The sequence below is a fragment of the Prosopis cineraria genome, unplaced genomic scaffold, assembly GCF_029017545.1.
Source record: "Prosopis cineraria cultivar Desert tree isolate PC_DT_omini unplaced genomic scaffold, ASM2901754v1 PC7, whole genome shotgun sequence".
In the NCBI taxonomy this organism is placed as follows: Eukaryota; Viridiplantae; Streptophyta; class Magnoliopsida; order Fabales; family Fabaceae; genus Prosopis; species Prosopis cineraria.
The window spans coordinates 29642007-29662194 of record NW_026555338.1 but is presented as its reverse complement, the minus strand read 5'-3'; the positions used below and the strand labels follow the sequence as shown (position 1 = coordinate 29662194).

Below are 20188 nucleotides of genomic sequence, written 5' to 3'. Positions count from 1 at the left end.
TATGTATTAAAATTTATTGTGTTAAGATTTAAGAAATATTTTGAATTCATTAACCATTGTTAAGATATTCATTGACTGTTATTATGATTTATATATTTTAGATAAATATTCAGATGGACTAGGATCACTATATTATTTGATCTGTCCGGTTAAAATATTTTAATTATTTAAATAAAATTTTGTGTGATATTTTTTAAATTAATTTTATTTTTATAAAACAATACACACTTGATTTTTTAATTTTTTTTTTACTATCATTAATATCATAATTGATTTATATTTAATGTCATTTAAATGTTATGTTTTTATTAAATAGATCATAAAGAATATAATGTACCTAATTTATTTAAATATTTTTTTTATATTGTAACATTTTCATATGTACAACACTTTTTCCAACCTCCTTTCCCTTTCTCGTCGTTTCCTTTTTTTTTTTTTAATCATATATTTCAGAGTTAGCTTTTATTTTCAAGCCACGATGCTAGGTAAACCTTCTTATCCTAATACCCTGTCATTCAAGCATTGAACACACAAGTTAAATTGTTGCCTATTTAAAAAGTTGACTTAAACATTTAAAAATAGTTGTCCATTCTATTTTAAAAAACAGTTTTTCAATATTATCAAATATTTATTACTCAAAATAAAGATCAATAATGACATATAAAAATTATTGCTTATACTCATATTAAATAAATTATTATTTAATATTTTTAATAAATAATATTAAATATTATATGAGAGCTGTTGCTTAAAATAAAAAGATATTATAGTGATAGGATTTCAGTCTATTATCTCCTCCATTATTTTTTCCCCCTCTTAACTTTCTTTGCTTGGCTTTTTTCACCCTTTCTATATCATTTAATGACCTCACCGTCTTCAACTTATAGGTTAGATAATTTTACATACTCTTTTCGTTTAAAAATATAAAATATTTTTAATTGAATCTTATCTCTCAAAAAATAATTACGTACTTTTCAATAATTTTATTTTTTTATATTTATTTTTATTAAATATCTTAAAATAAATATAAAATTATTATTAATAGAGACACTTTAAAAAAATATAACTTAAAATGCTTTATATTTTTAAATATCTAATCTCTTAAAAAAATATTTTATATTTTTAAATGAAGGAAGTAATTATTACAAATAACAAACTTAACCAATTCTTTTTATATTCGTGAATTGGTCAAGTGTGGCCTATATAGATAGAATTAAGTAAGTAGTATCGTGAATAATAAAGCCAAAATGTGACATAAAAAGTCAAGAGAAGACCCTATAAATGGGTTTGGATTTTCTCTTTTTCTTCCCTCATCCTATCCTTGCCCTTGATTTAAAATTTGAACAATTAATATTTAAAATTATGTAAAACTATTATAATAAAAAAACAAACAAAAAATAGATCTAGACAATTAAAATCTTATATGAGTAATTCACAACTGTAAACTAAACTAAAATAATTAAATTAATTTGATTAAATCTCGATCCTTGGATTTTTAATCCGATGATAAGGATAAGATTTGGAGAAGAAAAGGAAAGAAAGGATGATGAGAGGATCCAACTTGGATAATGGTAAGTGGGTGAAAGAAAATTACACATTGATGTGTTAGGGAGAGAATAAAAAGAGAGTTATGTGCACAAAATCAACAAAACTGGAGATGTTGATAGAGGTGCGAGTATGGCTAACACAACTCAATATATGCTTGCGGAGCAGTGGAGGGAAATTTCATAACTATAATTTTTTTAATAATAAAATTTTAGTCCTTTAAATTTGCCTCACTTGTTAATTTGGCCATTCAAATTTAATTTTTATTAATTTCATCTATTATATTTTCTTAAATCATTATGAGTTCTTTAAATTTAATACACAAAATTAACTTTCAAAATGATCTAATATATAAAGTATATCAATAACTTGACATGTACACATAGTTAAATGAAATAAATTAACTCTCACCTAATTTTTATAAATATAATCCCAAATAAATTGTCTAATTGGCAAAAAAAAAAACTTATGCCTAGAAAACATAAACAAAATTTTTAAAAATTTAAAAATATGACCATTTTATATTAATATACAGAGAGTTTATCATTAATATATAAGATGCTTATTATTAAAAATTTATAAGAGGGTTTATCATTGATATACAATGATATGTCATTGACAAATATAATAAACTATACATAATGTAAAATATAATAAATGTTATGCTGTTTATTTAGTTTATTCCTATAAAATTGATTATATCTGCAAAATCTTTTATAATCCTTAACAATATTTATCATTATAGTTTGTTTTCTTGTTTTTCAAAATTTCACAGTTTTTTTTGACTTAAATAATTATATTTCTTTCCATTAACATACTTGGATGCCATCAATATTATGTTATCCATGTCATCAAATTTCAACAACTTTATATTCTTTTTAAACATAAAAACCAAAATAATAATTGAAGTAAATTCGAAGGATTAAATTGATAAAAACTAAAATTTGAGAGATTAAATTAATATTTGAGACAAATTTGAGGGATTGAACTTTTTTTTTTAGAACAACATTAACAAGTTGCTATTATCATTTTAACAACAAATAATTTTAAATTAATTTTTATCTATGAATAATTCTTTTGAGAGGTCACTGGATATGGCTCTCTCTCTCTCTCTCTCTTTCAAATCATTCCATCATTAACCTTCAATTTTGGAGATTAGAAAAAACTTGCATAGATTTTTTTCCACTTCCAGAAAATCATTGCCCTAAATAAGTGGAGAATTTTCTTTCTTTATTTTTTTTAACCACAAGAGAAAGAGAGTTTTTGACTAAAGTATACTTTTAATCTCTATATTTTATACATGATTTAATTTTAATTTTTTAATTTTATAAAGTATATATTTAATTCTTTAACCTTAATATTATTAATTTCATTGCAAAAAAAATTATATTAAACTTTTAATATTGACAAAATATTTTTAAATATTGACTTATTAAGTTTAACCTTTTTCAAAGAATAATGATAAATATTCATTTAAAACTAACTATATTAGGGTTAAAAAATTAACTACATATTTTTAAAATTAAGGGACCAAAACTTTACATAAAGTTAAATGATTACAAATATATCTTAGATGAGAACTTTTTTTTTATTAAATAAACAATAAAATCATAGTATTATGACAAACTTTAAATGAAATTCATAAATAACTTTTCTTGAAATCTAATAATGCACGCGGAATCAGAAAATTCTAATAACATGTGAAACTTCACAAATATATATTTTTTAAATAAGATCACTACTGCTATTATTACTTTCTAAAGCTGTCATACATTATTTTTTCCGATATCATAAGAACGTTTAAAAGTTATAACTAGAGAGTATGCACAATGATTTTAAAACAGTAACGAAGTGAAGAAGTGATCTTCTTAGAAAGTACACTAGCAAGCACTAAACCGAATGAATCATGAGACCAAAATGTATGATTTTTTAAAAAGAAAAAAAATTGTAAAAGCAATGTAGCCTCTTCGATGTCGCAATGGACAAATCGAAAAAAAGCGTGCTGGGCCATAATAGATTAATGGGCTGTGCAGTAAATTTAACATTTCTCAGACCTAATTCTTAATTCCTTTTGTTTTCGGCCACGTAATTCTTTGATTATAATGTAAAAGCCTAATTGTTCAATTTTAGATTGGGTTCAAACGTACATATTGTCCACGTCCAATATTTTTATACACAAATATTCTTTTCCAATCCGTACTCCTTCTGCTTCTCGGATAAGATTTGCAAAGAAATTCCTTCAAAGCTCATATCAAAATTTTAATATGTTTTTTAACGGGAAAAACTCTTAAGACCCGCAATCTACAAACGAAGTCAATATCAAAATTATAATGTGAAAAATGTTCATTTAATAAATTTTTAATGATTGTCCAATCAATGTAAAATTCCATAAGGTAACCATTAAAAAATAAGTTGCTAAAGTACCCGGCATTAGTTGAGAATTTATTTGTTAGTCCAACCAATGTTGGTTCTAATATATATATAAAAAAATTGTAGCTTCTTAAAATCAATACCTCAGATTTAAATTCTTATAAATATAGAAACATAGAAACTTTTTAACCGAGCGCAACAATACTTAAATATAACTGAGCAATATTGGAGCTATTTAAATATTTGAATCTGACACTGTATTTTTAATCAAATCTAATATATATATATATATAAATTGATGTTATACACACACACAGATTAATTGTATTTCACAGTGCTTCACACGGTTACGTGACAAGTATGTGTGCTGAGGGCGGAGGCTTCTTCCTAAGTACGTTACTCACCAACCAATTCGACCACCCAGAGATCTCTGCCTTCATACATCGCTAGCCAATATTTCTCTTCCAACCATTCCCAATCTTTTTTAAAACCAATTCAGCCTCTTTCCTTCCTCTCCCAAGAACCATAATCACAACCAACACCTAAACCCTAGTTCTTTGTTTTAAAACTTCTCATCATTTTTTTTTAAAGCATAAAAAAAAAATATAAACAAACAAACGAGAAAACAAAAACACTATAAGATATGATGATTATGAAATATAAGATTTGAAGTGGCTGAGACCCTCTCGCATGGAAAACCACCCCAGAAGCCCAGAGGCTCATCCACACCATCAGAAGTGGGGCACGTTGGAGGAGCTCTTGCTTGCCTCCGCCGTCCAGCGTCATGGCTTTAAGGATTGGGACGCCGTCGCCATGGAGGTCCAGAACCGAACTACCCTCCCCAACCTCCTCGTCACCGCTCACCACTGCCGCCAGAAATTCCTCGATCTCAGACGCCGATTCGCCGCCCAACGCGACGGCGCTGTCTCCGACGCACTCGCCGCCGGGGACGACGTCGATCACGTCCCCTGGCTTGACGAATTGAGGAAGCTTCGTGTCGCTGAACTCCAGGCAGCCGTCCAGCGCTCCGACGTCTCCATTCTGTAAATATCTCTCCTCTTGGCTATTCTGAATAGTTTGCTCCGTTTTAGGTTTTAGATCTAATCCGTTTTCAAATTTCTTTTCGCTAATTTTCCCCGGAAAAGGTCGTTGCAGCTGAAGGTGAAGAGGTTGGAGGAAGAGAGAGGGAAGAGCTTGAAGGAGAACGTTGGAGAAGGGGAAGAAAAACCGGATCTGGCCGGCTCCGGCGACTCGAGACCGCAAAACGACAAAAAAGGCGGACCTGAAAAAGCTCCTGTGCCGGCGAGTGCCGAACCGGCAACACGACTCGACGGGGATCATAATATTAAGCAACCGACGAGTGACGAATCCGACCGGGACAACCAGTCCGTTAACGAGTCTAACTCGACGGTTTCCGTCGGGAAAACCGGGGAGGGAGAAGTGAAGCTAGAACCGAACCCGGTCCAGGCCGGTCCGAATGAACCAGATGCGGTCGAGAGGAAAGGCAATCCGCTCGGAGAAGAATCTAATAACGGAAGCTACGACGCGACGGCGAAAGTGCCGACGGGTGATTCACTTCCTCCGAGTGAGGAGAGGAAGGTGGAGGACTCGTCGGAGTTGCGAGACTCGGTGACGCACTCGAGGGATGGTGGTGGCGACGGAGGGACGAGGGAGAGCAGTGAGGTGCAGAGCTCGGCGAGTTTGACGAGGAAAAGAAAGCCGAGGCGGAGGAAGGAGGAGGAGGAGCCGCCGGCGAACGACGAGGTGTCCGCGAAAGTTCAGCCGTTGATCGGGGTGTTGGATTTGATCAAAGGTCACGATCACAGCTCATTGTTCGAGCGCCGTCTTGAGAGCCAGGTACCTGATCCAAATCATATTTGCATGGATAAAATCGGTATTTGTTAAATGTTTGGAAAACTTAAAACAAAAACATTTATAATTCAACCCAGTGCTATTTAATTGGGCAATGACCCATGTCGAAAAATATTTGCACACACAAATCTCTCATGAATTGCGTCTAACATTTTTATCAAAATGATATAATGAGCGACTTATCTTTACCGAAGAAGCATGAGTTGCACAACTTATATTAGTTTTCATATATGGAGACAATGATTTCTATAATTTATAACATTTTAACTAAGTTGTTCTGGAACATTTTGACTATATTTTAATATGATAATGACAATTACTCCCTCATTTAAAAGACAATTGTGAAGGAATATTATTGTGTTAAAATATCAACAAAAATTAAGTTTTGTTAATAATAATTTTTTAATATTATTTTTTAAATGGAGGGAGAATTGAAATAATGATAAATTAAAAATTTTATTAGATGAAGAAATTTTTAAAATTTTATATTTTTATTTTAAAAATATTATAAAATATTATTATTGAGCTTTATTGAAATACATAGTTTTATTTTAAATTGTCTTATAATTTAAAATGAAAGACTACTTTTCAATTAACATGTATGTAATGAGATAAATAATCAATAAAAATATTCACAAGTATGAATAGGGCAATTCATTTATGAAAATTTATACAATGAGAAAAATGTATATATATAATCACTAACTTAATTAATGAAATATTTGAAATTTTGGATATAAATTTAAAATAAAGAAACGAAATAATGAAACTTTTTGATGTTTCAAGTTTACTTCAATTAACTACGTCATCCTTAGAAGTTTAATTTTGATCAATCAAGTTTTTATATTTGTATAACAATATACAATAATTCTTATGATTTCAGTGAGAAATAACATCATAAAAATTAATTGTTTATAATTATGAAATTTTAGATATTTAGACCATAGAAGATTAAATTTTGAGGAACTAAAATGATAATTGAAATAAATTTCTAAAAATGTCAATATCTCCTCAAATAAATATAAAATCAACTTATTTTATTTGTTAAAAATAACTTACCGTCAACACTTTTGATTTTCAAACGTTAAAGGGTCCGTTTGGATTTCAGTTGGGTATAATAGATTATGAAAATAATTGATTAAGTGGTAGATTTTAATCATAATTGATTATGTTATAACGTAATCTGTTTGGATACTGTTTTTTTAAAATTAATTTTAACAAAATTGAAGATGTTTGGATAATTTAATCAGAATTAATTTTTAACTATATAAATTACTATATAATTTAATTTTTAAATATCAAATATTAATTTTTTGAATATACAAAGTTTAAATTTTATTAAGGAAAAAAAAAGGGAAAAGAAGAGAGTTTAATTTTATTTTTATTAAATTATGTGCTTCCTTTGTAATTTTTTCTTGGGCCATTCTTTGTAATTTTTCCCAACGCTTTTTGATAAACGTTCTGCAAAAGCTGATGGAGAGAACTTACGGAAAACGCGCGTCCTGACCCATAATCAATTTTTGATGATTTTTGACTGTTTGGCTAACTTTTCATATTAATCGATTTTTTGCCTCAAAAATCGATTAATGAGGCAATCCAAACGGACTGAAAAACAACCACGGTACACTTAATGGCCCAAGAAGTTTTTGATCAATTACTATAATACATTTTTTCTTTTGGTACAGAATTACTAGAATAAAGTTTTATGACCAGCGAATTACTAGAATAAAGTTTAATTCAATAGTTCTTTCTTGTGTATAAAAATTATATTTTATTTTTAATTTATTTTCATTAATTCTTTACTAATATTTTTATTTAAAAAAAATTTGTGTACTTAACTTTATGTTTGTTTCTAATTACATAAAGATATATGAATATTTTATATATTTTTTATTTTATAACACAATTTTGTTATTTATATTACCCCTTTAAAATTCTTTTATGTTGATTTAATTAGACAAAAATATATTGGTGGCAACGAAAAAAAAATTAGACAAATTATATTAAATTTACATTTATAATGCTAAGTATTTAAGTGTTTCCTTTCCTTTCATCTTCACATCGTTTTAAAACTATTTTATATGTTTCAAGGTCGTGGACACGTAAACCTTGGTGAGTGTTTATGGTTATGGTATATTTCTTGGCTTTGGATGCCAGTTATGATTGAGATTTTTAGAGGATTTAGTGTATGGAATATGAAATAAAAAGTGCGAAAAATAGTTTTAACCTTTTTTTTTTTGTGGTTTTGTTTTTGTTTTGGTGTTTCCTCCTTTCTAGGGACACCACTAGGATTCTTTTTTTTTTTAAAATTTTTGGTAGAAAAAGAAGAGGTAGAAGAGACCCCTTGAAAATCGTAGGCCCACTTTTAGCTAGGGTGGGCTTGACTTTTGCCGATTAGACCTATTAATTGGATTTGGTATGGGCTTAAAATTTTACAAATAATCTACCGTCGGCTTCTTCTTCTTCTAATAATAATAATATATTACAGTACTTGTAAAGGGCTAAAAATTGGTTTGAGGTACCACGATTTAGGAAAATAAAGGACAAATATTCTATACTTGAACGTTAAGGAATTAGATAACTAAATTTAAAAATAATAAATGAATGAAGAATAAATGAAAGAATGGCAATAAATTTTTTTTAAATTATATAAATGACAACCTGATTCTTTAAAATATTCTAATTTCATTAAAATAAACTTCTATATTAATAAATTTTAAATTAAAAAAATATCATTTTATCTTTATTGACAAGTTATAATTTTTTTGTTAAATCTTGCTATTTTTTTTAAATAAAAGCTGTTATTTTTTAAACAAGAGTTCTTATTAGGATTTTTTATTTTGAGAATTTACTTTTTCATTATAAAAATCACACTTGATGAGTTGTATTTTTTGTTTGATTCTAACAATTTACAGAATAAAAGTTATTTTTTAAATAAAAGTTGTGAATAACTTGTTATTTTGAGAAGTTTTTTAAACAGAAATGACATCTAACAAGTTATAATTTTTTATTCAAATCTTGTAATTTACAGAACAAAGTTAATTATTTTTTAAGTAAAAGTTATGATTGAAATTTATTATTCTTAATAAAGGTAAAATAGTGTTTTCACTTTAAAACTTATTGATACAGAATTCATATTTTAAAGGATTATATTGTCATTTATAGAATTTGAGATGATTTTATTGCCATTTTCTCAAAATAAATAGCTAAGAAATTAGAATGACTGCTAAGCCTAATATTATTTTTGTTGGGTGATTTGCTAATCCTAATATTTACTGAGTTCCAGGATGACACGCACAATATTACTAAGTTCGAGTATCATTCGACCAAACAAAAAGTTGGAGCATCGTTTTTCTCATCATGGTGTCTTTTTTCTAACGCAGGAATTGGAAAGATACAAGAACATAGTACGACAGCAAATGGATTACGAGACCATAAAGCGGCGACTCCGAAACGGGACTTATTCTCGCTGCACTCAGGCTTTCTTCCGTGATCTCCTCCTCCTCTTCACCAACGCCGCCGCCTTCTTCCCCAAAGACTCCGCCGAGTCACGCACTGCACAGCAGTTGGGCCACCTTGTCTCCGCCGAGGTCATCCACCACATCCCGCCGCCCCGATCTGAACCCCATCCCAGAAACCCAGATTCTCTCCCACCAAACCCATCATCATCAACAAAACCAAACCCTGATTCACTCTTGTCAAAACACACAGCTTCTGCTCCTATATTGGTCTGCCGGAAACGCAGTGCATTTTCAACGAAACCTTCTACTTCCTCCGCCGCCTTTGGCCGAAAAGGTGACTTAACGGCCCATGAGAAGAAGAAGCCAGCTTTGGATACAAAACCACCCCCATTGAAGCCATCTTCTTCTGATACAGATGATGAACCTCCCAAGAAAAAGGAAAAGCCTGTCACCGGAGTAAGGAGCCTGAGAAGAAGCAACAAAAGCATCACTGGCAACTCCAACAAGAAGGCAGCCATGACCAGCAAGCCACCGGAGACGCCAAAACCAGATAAGAGCAAAGCAGATGGTTCCTCAGGAACAGATAAAAAGAGGAGCGCGGCGGCGGATTTCTTGAAAAGGATAAAGCGAAGTGCTCCGGCAGAGCCATTGAGAAGTGGTGGTAATAGCAGCAAAGGTGGGGTAAGTGGTGGAAAAGATCAGAAGAAGATGATCGGTGGTGGTAAAGGAGACAGAGGGAAAGACAAAGCATCCAAGCACGGCGGCGGCAGTAGCAGCTCCGGCGACAAAAAGAATGAGAATGAGAATAGTAGTCAATCAAAGAGGAGTGTAGGAAGGCCTCCAAAGAAGGTGGCAGAAACTAGTAATGTTTCTGGAAAGCGTGGCAGGGAAAGTGGTGGAAGGGATAAGAGGCCCAAGAAGCGATCTAAGAAGTAATTGCGTGTATATTATTTTGACCACTCACAGGTAGTATTTCTTTCTTTCTCCTATACACCGTTATTTAATTTATTTAGCTGTGTTAGTATTTACCTAGTCCTAGAGCAGTTTTTCATTTTCTTCACTGTTACTTCCTTGTCTAAACCCGTAATGTAAACATTGTTAAACCTGTAATATCTTCACAGTGAAGGCATAGCTAGTGCTTATTGCCGTTCATAGCTTGCACATCTTTTTGGTTTTTGGCCAACACATCGCTTGCATATCATTCTTTAGTCTCTGACTTTATATGGCAACCATAAATTTTATCTTGATATTTTTCGAATCACATTTAATCATGAGCCTATCAAATAGTAACGCCGACCCTAATAGGGCTCATGCACACACTCATCATCTATCACGAGAGCCTGTATACAAGGAAAAAAAGAACTCATGGCAGAAGGTTGAGGGTAGTCCCATACATTTAACAATTTATATGGAGTGTGATTTATTATCTTTAACATACTTATATTCAATATTTTAGTGCGCGCGCGCGTGCGTGTTATGATGTCATTTATTTTTGAGACTCCATAACATGGACTCAACAAAACCATCTAATTGACAAGGGTCAAAAAAGGAACCATTCATCACAAGCTTAAATTATAAAACTGAAATGAAACATCGTATTGAAAGCAGATCGCCAACGTATAAGCGGAATATTAGGGAAAAGAAAGTCAAAAAAAAAAAAAAATTCCATTTCTATAGCCTATAGGATGAAATTAATAATGGCAGGCAGGAGAAGGCAGAGAGCGAACAACCATAATTGTAAACAAAAGAAGGAGATCAAATTTATACACAATCATATCACATCTGATGATCACTGATGAGAAGGTATGATACAAAGCAACAGCTGATGGGGTCCTACGTCAATTTTTAACCTTAACGAAATAATTATTGCCAAGCTACAACAATGGTCATTGTCATCCTAATCGAATAAGACCCAAAGCCAAGAGCTATCTATGAATCATGTGTTAGGGAAATATATTGTACGGCATAGTACAAGAAGAGAAGTCCAGCCTCTCGCATGAGCATGCAGGCCACCACGACAATATAATACATCGTCATTCTCGATCCATTGATTGAGCATGTGAGAAATGGCGGCCAACCCCATCTATATATAAACATTTATCGCATTAAGAATGCTGGCATAAAGTGACTTTAAAATCAACAGTTCTGCTGTCTAGAAACAATTTCAAGTATATTCCTTTAGTGCTTGATTCTCAAGGAATTGCGACGAGTACAGCCAAAAAAAAAAAAAAAACTCAAACAGTTAGTAGTGACTACATCCAGCTGTAAAAAAATATTCACATGCTATGTTTTCATTAAAGAAATAGTGGTAACAAAACCTAAAGTCTAAAATACTTCACCGTAAGCCCTGATACCTTTTCAAGTCTTGATCACAACATCACTTCGTTGGAATAAAAAAGTTACGACCATAGTGACTTGAATTAACCACGAATATTTCATTTTATAAATCCAACTTTTATTAATACTTCGGACTATAGAAAGAATAGGCACATTTGACACCCTAGTAAGGTCCACGCTTCTCTTACTTAGAGGACTACATGTGGAATGACAGAGATCAGAGAGTGTGCCATAACATATGATGAAATGAAAAGTACCGCTTTCACCATCGGAAAGATCCGCGATTCTTGCAATTGCATCAATAAGAGCTTGCTCATGCTCCTGCAGTGGATAAGTTATTGATCAGCTATGAGCATAAACCCGTTGCAAGAAAATCAAAATCAGCCAATAGGATTGTGTGTGGGTGTATGAGGGAGGTTATTAGGTCTCATACCTTCAATACTTTCTTGGCTTTCTCAATTTCTACAGGATCAGGATGATTTGCACTGAAAACCCTCTCAACCTGCCCTAGTCCACCAGAAAATTATTATATATTCGAAAGCAATCAACAAATTTCAATCAATCAAAGAATGCTCCAATTAAGTGTTTGAAGCTACCTCCTTTATTAGTGTATCTGTATGAAGTAATTGAATATCATCCGGACCCTTCTTTCCTATACCATTCTGTGAAGGTAAAATGTCTTTCCTGGATTGCCCCTTTGTGCCTCCTCTACCTCTTCCAGCTCCTGGAACACTATCACGACCAACAGACCTATTCATCCCATGACTAGAACCACCATAGGACACACGGTGATTGATTCCTGGATCCTCCCCGACCCACTGAATATCTTGAGGAGATATCTGCAGTCACAATACTGTATCTACATTAGTAAAATCAATGAAGTACTAACGTACATCAAATATCCAAACTGCAGAAAAGTCATTCTAGAAACATTTTTTTAGATATTATCCAAGATACATGACTTGATCTTCAATTTTCCAAATTCCTAACCTACCTTGCAAACAAACAATTGTTTTTTATGTGGTTCAAAAAGCCACCAAAAAAATTCAGAAAGTGTTGTAGATAAAAAAAATTCAAAAGATGGATCATCAAATATCTGATACGAAAGAGTACAGTTTATTAATTGATTCCTGGATGGAACTAGTAAATTCTAGTGTTCAATTTTAAGCACTTAAAGAAATACAACAATGGAAGGGGGAAAACACGACCAACCAATTCAATTCAATGATAAAAGTAAGATATGTCTACAAAAGAATTCCCTGATGGAAGTGATAGACTACGCAGTTTTATTGGTCTTGACAATAGTCCCCAAGTTCCCCACTAAGGAGACCATTTTTAACTAAATAAAATAATTTTAAGAATTCTTCATAGCTTTTTTAACATACTTCCAAGTTGGAAGTTCCTTATACATGCATGGATTTATCAGAATTTTTAACGATAATTTCATAATTGACTAGGTCGAATTTTTGTAATTGACTTCTATAGTTCACCGAATACAAATTTTACATTCTATCTATCTAATGATTTGTTCAATGTAATGACCCTGAAATTAGTGGGACAAAATAGTCCTGCTTTTCAAACGGGAAAACACTTTTCACGTTAGCAGGAATAGTTCTTTCATTTTGTGTGTGGTGAATTTGAGGAGGGGGGAGCGTCAAGTTTCTCAAACCAACCCCAGACATGTTTTAAGAATCAGGAAAAAGCATCAGGTATACCTCTGCTAGATTAACCCATTCCCATGTTTCATTTGCAGTGCCCATGTCATAGACCAGAGCATGTCGACCCTGAAGAGTTAGGAGCAAACGAAAGATGTCATCTTAACATGGATGGAAATCCTAATTCCTATGAAATGGGAGCTGTAAGTACCTCAGTTTGATTGTAATCAGTGATAACAGCTTCATAAAAGTTATTATCATCAGGCCACCTAGTCCTAACTCTCCTACCAATCAATTGATCATATGAAGTGCCCTCAGCAGGCTCACCCATGACAGCACCAGAAGAAACTCTATTGATCATTTGATTCCTTCCTCCTGGTCCTGAGGAAGTGTACTGCTTCATTGAAGAAACACCAGGTAACAGTTGACCCTGAATAATATATGAACCCCCAAAAAAAAAAACCATAATGATGACGACGTGAATATTCTTTTTGTGCATTACTCCATTTATTAATCATTTTTTATGAGCAACCCACACTTCAATAAGAAGCAGCCAGGTGGTGAACCTAAACACAATAAAAGTATACAAATATGTCTTTAAAGTAAATGCCATGTGCTAAACTGTAATGTTTACTCACAGATTTGTTCTTCTTTCCCTTGGGTCCAGGGACAGGTCCTCGTTTTGCAGCAGATGAAGATGGTTGGTGGGGTGCAGCCGTTGTTTGGGGGTGGAATGTTGGAGATGGCCCACCATAAGATTGTGATGGTACAGACTGTGTTATCTTCTGTTTCTTACGGGATGCAGATATTGTCGGACTGGAAATTGAATCATGTATAGCTTGGCCAGTACTCTTCAAGCCAGGTTGATGGCCACTTGCCTGTCTCCACTCCCTAAGGTAAAGTCCGATATTGTTAATATAAAAGTTGAAAATTCAATGAAGACCTCACTTACTAAGCTTGTAACAACAAGTCAATTTTATTGGACCTTATCCTTCGTATGACATCATCTGCATTAACCCGGCCTAGAAGTTCCCTATGTTCCTCATTTGATAACCTCAGCTCTTTTCGAAGTTCTGTAATCAAACTCTCCTTCTCCTGAAGAAAATAGATGTCATGTAGTGGTCATTTAAACCTGATCGAACAAATTTACCAAACATTAGATCAGATTTCAGGAACCAAAATGACAGAATGTACCCAAGTAATGGCATCAGCTTGAGCTTTGAACGCTCGTAGAACTGAACTGTAGGCTTCCTGCTCAAGTTGGTGAATTTGAGCTTCCATATCAGTTTCACCATACATCCTTGGATATGGAACTGACCCTACAGCAGATCTTCCATTCCCAGCAAGACGTCCCCCTCTGGGAATTCTATTTTGGTGGGTTGGTGGCAGATCATCATCAGTTCCTGCAATCATGACAATCATTTGATCGGATACAACCACTCAACAAGTGGAATTGGACGATTAAGTCACAACATATATATAATCTATCATCCTTTTCTTGGACCGAGTGAAAAAGTCATCTCAAACACAAGAAATACATTGTAATCAATAGCTCTACACATCAAGAGTTATAAACTATGCAATATGGGGACAAAAAAACTCTCCAAGACCTTCCACTAAATCCAACGCTGAAGGTGAATTTATAATTCATATCACCATATATTCACCATGTATACCATGCAAGCTACTATCAACCAGAAAACATTTAAAAGAGAGTCTATCTTTCTAAAATTTGACTGTAACTCAAGATTACTATCAACAATTTAGAGAAAAACTCATAATAACAAAAAATGGAGCAAAGAACAGCCGTGGTTTAGGATCTTCAGTCTGAAAATATTTCATCAGACAGAAGAGTCTATAAAATAACAATATAGAAGAAGTGTATCCTATTATTTAAGCTGCAATACTCAATCTCAAATCAATCCTTCTCCACATCTCTTACCCTTTTCCTTGTTTCTTTTATTCATTCTTCCTCCTCCTTAATGCTTTCTTGTTCAGGGATCCCTGTTCCTAGCTAAAAGGAGAATAATAAATCCCGTTACATAGTCGGACTCCTTTGAGGGGTTTCCATTATCATTTCAAGGCTTAAAAAGCATGAAACTACTTTCTGATCAACATAATGCTAGTATAAAAAATACACAAGCAAGATTTTTTAAAGAAAATGTCTACGTTCTATGACTTTTCAGCTACCCAATGTCATAGAAAGATATATGGTAGCTTAAAATCTATTTATAAAATGAAAAACTAGCATAATTCTGTGAATCAGAATAGAAGCCAGATAGTTGAGACAAATATAGTTATATTCTTATATCCGTTCTTTTAAGAGAGGAGTTCTATTCCTTGAGAACCCAAAGATTGAATTATCCTGTCGACCAGATACTATACTTCCTGGGTTCCTCGATATAACTTCAAGAAAGGGACCAATCAATGCCCGGAGAACATGCAGGTTCAATGATCTATCAATCAAATAAAGTCTAAGCCGCTAATCGTTGTTATCCTCGTTAAAGATCACAGAAAATAACACAAGCCAGATTCAGCAACCGCACCAGCAACCATGAAATGGTGTCATTTAAAGTTCTTTCCCATTCACAAACGCTAAAAATTATCAAATTTTAAAGCACAAAAGGATAAAGTAAGAGAACAGTATTAAAGAACCCTAACCCTAAACTCAAACCGGAAAAGAATTGCGAATCTTGATGAAGTACGGGAAGAATTAAGCAACTTCTAGTAAGCTCACCACTACTATCGTAGGGCTCGTAGTCCATAGCCAGCTTGCCCTGGAATCGATAGCCTAGATCCAGCAAAATGCGAAAGCACCAAAGTTGAGAGCGAATGTCGAACAATAACTCGGAACAGCGCCAGAATCAGCAAGAACGATGCAGCACCAAGCAAACAGTGTTGTCAAATTATTCGAACGTGGATGAAGTGAGCCCTGACGAGAACCCAAACGGTGGCGCAGGGTTGTTGTCGGAGAGATTACGGCGGGTTATAATGATGGAGCGGAGCTCAGGTCGGACCCGACACTGGGTTATGGGTGCGAGGACGAGCGTGCTACACTGTTCATTTTTTTTCCTTTCTTTTTTCTTTTCTTTTGTTTTTTTACGATTTAATAATTAATATTAATATTAATGATTAATTAAAAAAAGAAAATCTGGGCGGACTTAAAAACATTTATGAAAAAATTATGATTAATAATTGAGTTTGAGTTCCGCGCCCCTTGAGAGCATCGAATTTTTGCTCCTTGTAAAATCTAGCAAATGAAACTTGGAGAACGCCTTGCATTGATTTTCATATCATTTGAGTTTTTTTATTTGAATGATTAATAAAGCTTTTATGCCTATACTTTTTAACATTCATTGCTTTCATAAGCAAATTTAAATAAAAAATACCACTATCTTACAATCTTATTCATACGTGTTCTCCTCTCTGTAGTCTCTCCTTATCATCTATCCAATACAATATCACCGCTTAAGTCATCTTTGGTTCTGTCGTTGACTTGACAACTCACGCCTCTCTATTCACCGAATGCCATGGCTGAGATTACAAACCTAGAATCATCTCTTCCAATTTCAAGTGTTCAAGAACTAGCTATTCAAAGGCCAAAGCAGGTACCACCTAGGTACATCAGAGATGATCATGAAATCGGAGCCTGCCCTTCTGATTCATCTCTTCGTGTTCCTCTCATTGACATGGCCAAGTTGGTGAACACAGAGACAAGAGCTCAAGAACTTCAAACACTTCATCTTGCTTGCACACACTGGGGTCTCTTTCAGGTGCTTCAAATTCTATGCTTCATTGGGTTAATCTTTTCTGAAGTCATCGTTTTTGTTTTACCTTGTTCACCGTTTTGCATGTGGTGAATCATGGAGTTTCTGATGAATCTCTTAGAAGAATGAGGGATCAAGTTGAAGGATTTTTTAAGCTTCTATTTAAAGAAAAGATGAGATGGGCACAGAGACTAGGAAGTCTTGAAGGCTATGGACAAGCATTTGTAACCTCAGAAAACCAAAAGCTGGATTGGAATGACATGATTTTTCTCAAAACTCAACCTACTCAAAACAGAAATTTAGATTTGTGGCCACAAAATCCTCCAGAGTTCAGGTTATTACATACATCCCTCACTTCATTCAAGTAACAACTCTTACGAGTTATGGCACATTGGAAAATGAAAAATTATATTTTTGTGACATTCTTTTCTGATGCTTTGAAGGGTGTCATTTAAAATTGTGTTTTAGGGAAACCTTGCATAGATATTCTGAAGAAATGAGAGAGACAACAAGTTCAGTAGTGAGGTTCATTTGTATGGCTTTGGGGGGTTGAGGCTCCAAAGCCATTATTAGAGAGCTTTGAAGAGGGACAATATGATATAAGGATGAATTACTACCCTCCTTGTCCTGAGCCTGAAAAAGTTCTTGGGCTTATGCCTCATGCTGACAATTCTGCCATCACTCTCTTGCTTGAATGTGGACACTTGCCTAGATTACAATTCCTCAAAGATGGGAAATAGGTCCTTGTTCAACCTATTGGAGGAGCCATTGTTGTCAACATAGGCCAAATCTTCGAGGTTTGTCATTGATTAATCTATAAAACTAATCATTTGCATTACTTTATTTATTGCATTTGTTTTATGTGTTTGGATTTTTCTTTTTAAAGCTCAGTTTAAGATTTTTTACAATTTCAAAAGATCTACTTATTTGGTGGGGAATTGTTGAATAAACTATGTAGGTGATGAGCAATGGCATTTACAAAGCACCAGTTCACAGAGCTCTTGTGAATAAATTGAAGGAGAGGTTATCAATAGTCACATTCTGTTTTCCCAATGCTTCTGTAGATATTGGACCATTTGAAAAGCTTATTAGTGAGGGAAAGCCGCCTGTGTATAAGACCATGACAAATGCAGAGTATTTCCATAGATTTTTCAACAGGAAGTTGGAGGAATCATTCATTGATAGCCTCAAAATATGATTCAGGAAGCTTAGCATTTTTTTTTAAATAGGCAAATGAGAATCAAACAGATGGAATCAAAAAAAGAAAGAAGAATATTTGAAGATTTGGAAATTAAGGGGAGATTTAAATAAATTCAAAATTTGAAAAAAAAATTTGTTATCTCTCCTTTATTTCAATAATGTTTCTAATAAATGTAATCCCTTATTTTGTATACTTTTGATTATGAATTGAATAAGATTGATATTTGAGTATTCTCTCTCTTCCTTGAGTTTCTTCTCTTCTCCTTCTATTTCTTTAGTTTCTCTCTCTCCTCTTCTACCCCCTCTTGTTCTACGTTACAACCCATTTATGACTTTGATTGCCTTTTCTTCTTGGTGTTAGTGCAAGAGATGTTTGAATTAATTTGGTCGTACCTTGATCATGTTTTTTTTAATTAACAAAGGACAATAAAATAATTGCCTCCATCCAAAAGGTCCAAGAGCTGTTCAAGAAATTGAAATGGTTTTATTTGATTATAAAATTAGCTCCACAGTTTTTTTGATAAAATGGCTTTGTGTGTGGAACCTGAGAGATGAGGCCTTTAAAGAAATATGGGGTTTAATCCCATTACATGAGGGGAAAAAGGAAAAATAGTCATTTTAATTTAGCGTACTACAAGTGTGTTGAAGTTTTTTTAAAACAAGGCCATAAAGAACCATGCAAAAGAAAAAAAAAAGATTTAGTCATATCAAAATCATACAATTAAACATCATGTGTTGAATTAATAGAAAGAACTAAAAGGAGAAGGGCACGGTGGCATGGACACATCAGTGACACCTTCAAGCATTTAGGTGACCTTCTTCATGGAAGGTCTCAAGGATAGGTCCTCTTGTATGCATAAAAGAGCCGCCATCATTAGCTTTTCTAACCTTTTCATGTCATTTTTACCCTCTTCATTTTCATCTACAAGCTTTTTTAATCTTCTTTCTTTATAAAAATCACAAACCCAGTCAACCAGTATCACTTCCTCTTCATTCTCTCTTCCTATGTCAAGACTTTTCCAACAAAATAAAATCTTTAACAACATCACTCTATAACTATAAACATTAATTTTTGCAATAATAGGAGTGTTCCTAAACCATTCTAGTGCTACATAACCTCTTGTCCCTCTAATTATTGTATGGGTTTGAGTTTGATCTCTCAAAAGTAGCTTTGACAACCTAAAATCTAATATTCTTATCGTGAATGAATCATCTAAAAGGATATTTTGAGGCTTGATGTCACAGTGGATGATCTAGGTGACATATTCTTCATGTAAGTACATGATCCCTTTTGCAATCCTAGATGCTATTTGGATTCTTTTGTTCCAATCAAGTCTGGAGATCCCAAAAAGGAAGCTAGCCACTATTCCATTTCTTATGAACTCATACACCAAGAGCTTGTCTGGTCCTTCACCACAGAACCCCAGAAGTCTAACTAGGTTCTTGTGATGAGTTTTTGCTATTATGCTCACTTTTATTTTGAACTCCTTTTCTCCCTCTTAGTGCAGCTTATCCAACTTCTTCACAGCAATATAGGTTCTTGAACTTGATGAGAATATGACCCCTTTATATGCAATACCAAAGGCACCTCTTCCTAATTCTTCTTTGAATCTATCTGTGGCTTCTTGTAGATCTTTATAGGTTAAAGTTTGAAGATTTGAATCTAAAAGACTTGATTTGCATCTATTTTTGTGCCTCCTTTGATATAACGTAGGGAAAATGAATATAATTGCTATAACAAAAGTAAGTTGAGAAACACAACTAAAATCAAGGTTGCTTAGTCCTTCTTCCTTATGTTTCTATCCTCTAAAAGGGATTCATCTAAAGGAACATCATATTTGGGCAATTTTATTAGAGCCTTCCCATTCACATCCTAGTCCTGCCTTCCATTTAACAAAGGCAATTTCTTCTTCCAGCATGTGCCTTCCTTTATAACAGCAACCACACAGTAGCAATCATAAAGGCAAGATTGGCTGCAATC

The 20188-nt window shown here is 33.3% G+C and overlaps 3 protein-coding genes and 1 pseudogene across 6 annotated transcripts; 3 read left to right on the top strand and 1 right to left on the bottom strand.

Annotated features, from left to right (window-relative positions):
* The first annotated feature begins 4289 nt into the window (after window positions 1–4289).
* Window positions 4290–10398, top strand: LOC129316279 (uncharacterized). The gene is made up of 3 exons (XM_054960612.1): window positions 4290–4958; window positions 5061–5772; window positions 9171–10398. The coding sequence occupies exons 1-3, from the start codon at window positions 4606–4608 to the stop codon at window positions 10182–10184; spliced, it is 2079 nt and encodes a 692-aa protein (XP_054816587.1). The 5' UTR covers window positions 4290–4605; the 3' UTR covers window positions 10185–10398.
* A 585-nt stretch (window positions 10399–10983) lies between these two features.
* LOC129316831 (protein EMSY-LIKE 3-like) lies at window positions 10984–16319 on the bottom strand. 4 transcript variants are annotated; one of them, XM_054961201.1, is made up of 11 exons: window positions 15978–16319; window positions 15183–15254; window positions 14435–14643; window positions 14226–14335; window positions 13879–14131; window positions 13452–13670; window positions 13301–13369; window positions 12182–12424; window positions 12019–12087; window positions 11843–11906; window positions 10984–11331 (listed from the first exon to the last, which is right to left on the bottom strand). In XM_054961201.1, the coding sequence occupies exons 2-11, from the start codon at window positions 15205–15207 to the stop codon at window positions 11282–11284; spliced, it is 1311 nt and encodes a 436-aa protein (XP_054817176.1). In that variant the 5' UTR covers window positions 15208–15254; window positions 15978–16319; the 3' UTR covers window positions 10984–11281. The 4 variants fall into 4 exon arrangements, 3 of the variants coding, with proteins under 3 accessions (XP_054817176.1, XP_054817177.1, XP_054817175.1); XR_008594801.1 differs by lacking the exon at window positions 15183–15254 and having other exon boundaries at window positions 12019–12092; XM_054961202.1 differs by lacking the exon at window positions 15183–15254 and having other exon boundaries at window positions 13452–13634.
* Window positions 16320–16757: 438 nt separating this feature from the next.
* On the top strand, window positions 16758–17173 carry LOC129315153 (S-norcoclaurine synthase 1-like). The gene has a single exon (XM_054958714.1). The coding sequence runs from the start codon at window positions 16771–16773 to the stop codon at window positions 17098–17100; it is 330 nt and encodes a 109-aa protein (XP_054814689.1). The 5' UTR covers window positions 16758–16770; the 3' UTR covers window positions 17101–17173.
* A 330-nt stretch (window positions 17174–17503) lies between these two features.
* LOC129315152 (oxoglutarate-dependent flavonoid 7-O-demethylase 1-like) lies at window positions 17504–18205 on the top strand (annotated as a pseudogene).
* Window positions 18206–20188: the final 1983 nt, after the last annotated feature.